Source organism: Rhinopithecus bieti, unplaced genomic scaffold, assembly GCF_001698545.2.
Source record: "Rhinopithecus bieti isolate Rb0 unplaced genomic scaffold, ASM169854v2 scaffold_74909, whole genome shotgun sequence".
Lineage (NCBI taxonomy): Eukaryota > Metazoa > Chordata > Mammalia > Primates > Cercopithecidae > Rhinopithecus > Rhinopithecus bieti.
Genome location: NW_016827682.1, coordinates 30,353 through 32,221, shown reverse-complemented (window position 1 = coordinate 32,221; position 1,869 = coordinate 30,353). Strand labels below are relative to the sequence as shown.

The 1,869-nt window shown below is 42.2% G+C and overlaps 1 protein-coding gene across 1 annotated transcript; it reads left to right on the top strand.

The window, feature by feature from the left end:
* The first annotated feature begins 541 nt into the window (after positions 1-541).
* On the top strand, positions 542-1,178 carry LOC108523453 (profilin-2-like). Its single transcript, XM_017864074.1, has 2 exons — positions 542-784; positions 865-1,178. Exons 1-2 carry the CDS (start codon positions 718-720, stop codon positions 1,176-1,178), a joined length of 381 nt encoding a protein of 126 aa, XP_017719563.1. The 5' UTR covers positions 542-717.
* Positions 1,179-1,869: the final 691 nt, after the last annotated feature.

Sequence of the window (1,869 nt, the reverse complement as noted above, 5' to 3'; positions counted from 1 at the left end):
GTATCCTACTGCCTAGACAAGTTCTTGGCAAATAGTAAATGTTTGATAAATAACCAAATGAATGACTAACAGCTAATGTAGGTCAGAGGGTAAACTAAAGGAAAGAAGTCTGGAGGCAAGGAAACCAAGTAAGAAGCTATTGTGATCATCTCAAAAGAAGTTGTGAACTGACAATCCTGTGGGCTTTTTGACTTTGTACCTAAAGCTCAGGTCTCAGTAAGATTAACCAACATATGAGATACTAATTGCTGCAGTAACTCTCACCTGTCCTATTTCACATCTAAGCCTTCAACTCAATTATTTCCCACTTATGTTCTACTAAAGCCTTTCCTACTGTTGGGGTTGGTATTTTCCCATGGTACACCAGGGAAGTAAGTACACTTTGCACCCACTATCTTTATAGCTATAGATACAGCCTCAGAAAGGTAGTGCCAGAGATCACCAATGATGTAGTCGATTATGACTCTTTAAAAAGTCACAGAACCTTTGTGACTTCACTTCTATTCTTGAGATAGCTTGACAAATCACAGCAGATAGCAGCTGAGGCACAACTTTATTCAAGTCACCAAGACTTCCTCTACCTTGCTTCTGGGGAAAGGCCATGAGAAATAGACTGTATTTTTAGTTTATTCCAGTCTCAGCTTATCAGACTTCTTGAGCCAAGTGCTAACAAGTTTCGTTTGAAGACCAACTTGCTAGAGACAGCTTACCTGAATCATGCAGTGGATACAGGATATCAGTGAAGAGGTCTGGCAGGACTGCCTCACTCTCTTTCTACCGACTGGTACGTGCTGTGATGCAGCAATTATCACCAATTCCCCACCCTGGTTATTAGCATCTTACTCTGAAGGCATCTTGTTCCAGTTGACCCAGGAAGAAATTCAGATTTTACTGGCAAGAGAGGGGAGAGAGAAGTTGTTTCTCCAAGGAGTCACCCTTCCAGGAACCAAATGCTTGTTGATCGGGACAATCTGTACACTGAAGGCAACAACACCATGGACCTGCGCACCAAAGGCCAGAGTCAGGGCAGCAGGGCAGTGACGGTAGTTCAGATTGAGTCTGTATGCCTTGTGGTGATTGGACGAAAAGGAACAGAAGGAGGGCCTCTCAACTTCGAAGCTTTTGAGATGGCAGGTTACATCAGAGAGGCCATTCAGCAGCATGTGGCCCATTTATAACTAAATAAAAAATAATTGGTGTTTGACCTGTAATTTGAATTCAGTGTTATGTGTTTCACCTACTAAATTAATATGTTCTTCAGGAAAATAGAAGATTCCAGACCAGGTTTGGAGGGGTGTGTGTGTGTGTTTGTGTTGGGAAGAGGTATGGGTTGGAGAGTGAGTAGTTTCTTCAAGCGTTTGGGATCTGGTCCATTATTTAAAAATTGTATGCCCCTGGAATACCACCTCTTCTGTATTAGTCTATTCTTGCATTTCTATAAATAAATATGTGAGACTGGGTAATTTATGAGAGAAAGAGGATTAATTGGCTCATGGTTCCACAGGCTGTAGAGGAAGCATGATGCTGGCACCTGCTTGGCTTGTGGAGAGAACTAAGAAAACTTAAAATCATGACAGAAGGCAAAGGGTTAGCAGACACTTCACATGGTTGAAGCAGGAGCAAAAAAGTTTGAGCGCAGAGGTGCAACACACTTTTAAATGACCATATCGCACGAGAACTCACTGACTATTGTAAGGACAATATTGAGAGAAGTGATGATCAATCATTCAGGAGAAATTCAACCCCATCATCCAATCACCACCCACCAGGCCCCACATCAAACATTGAGGATTACAATTTGGCATCAGATTTGGTAGGGACACAGATCCAAACAATATCATTCCACTCCTGGCCCCAAATCTCATATCC

Bases quoted from the DNA above. Each gene is read 5' to 3' on its own strand.
- LOC108523453 (XM_017864074.1), top strand. From the start codon at position 718: ATGCAGTGGATACAGGATATCAGTGAAGAGGTCTGGCAGGACTGCCTC. The intron at 785-864 runs GTACGTGCTGTG...ATCTTGTTCCAG, and splicing joins CACTCTCTTTCTACCGACTG to TTGACCCAGGAAGAAATTCA.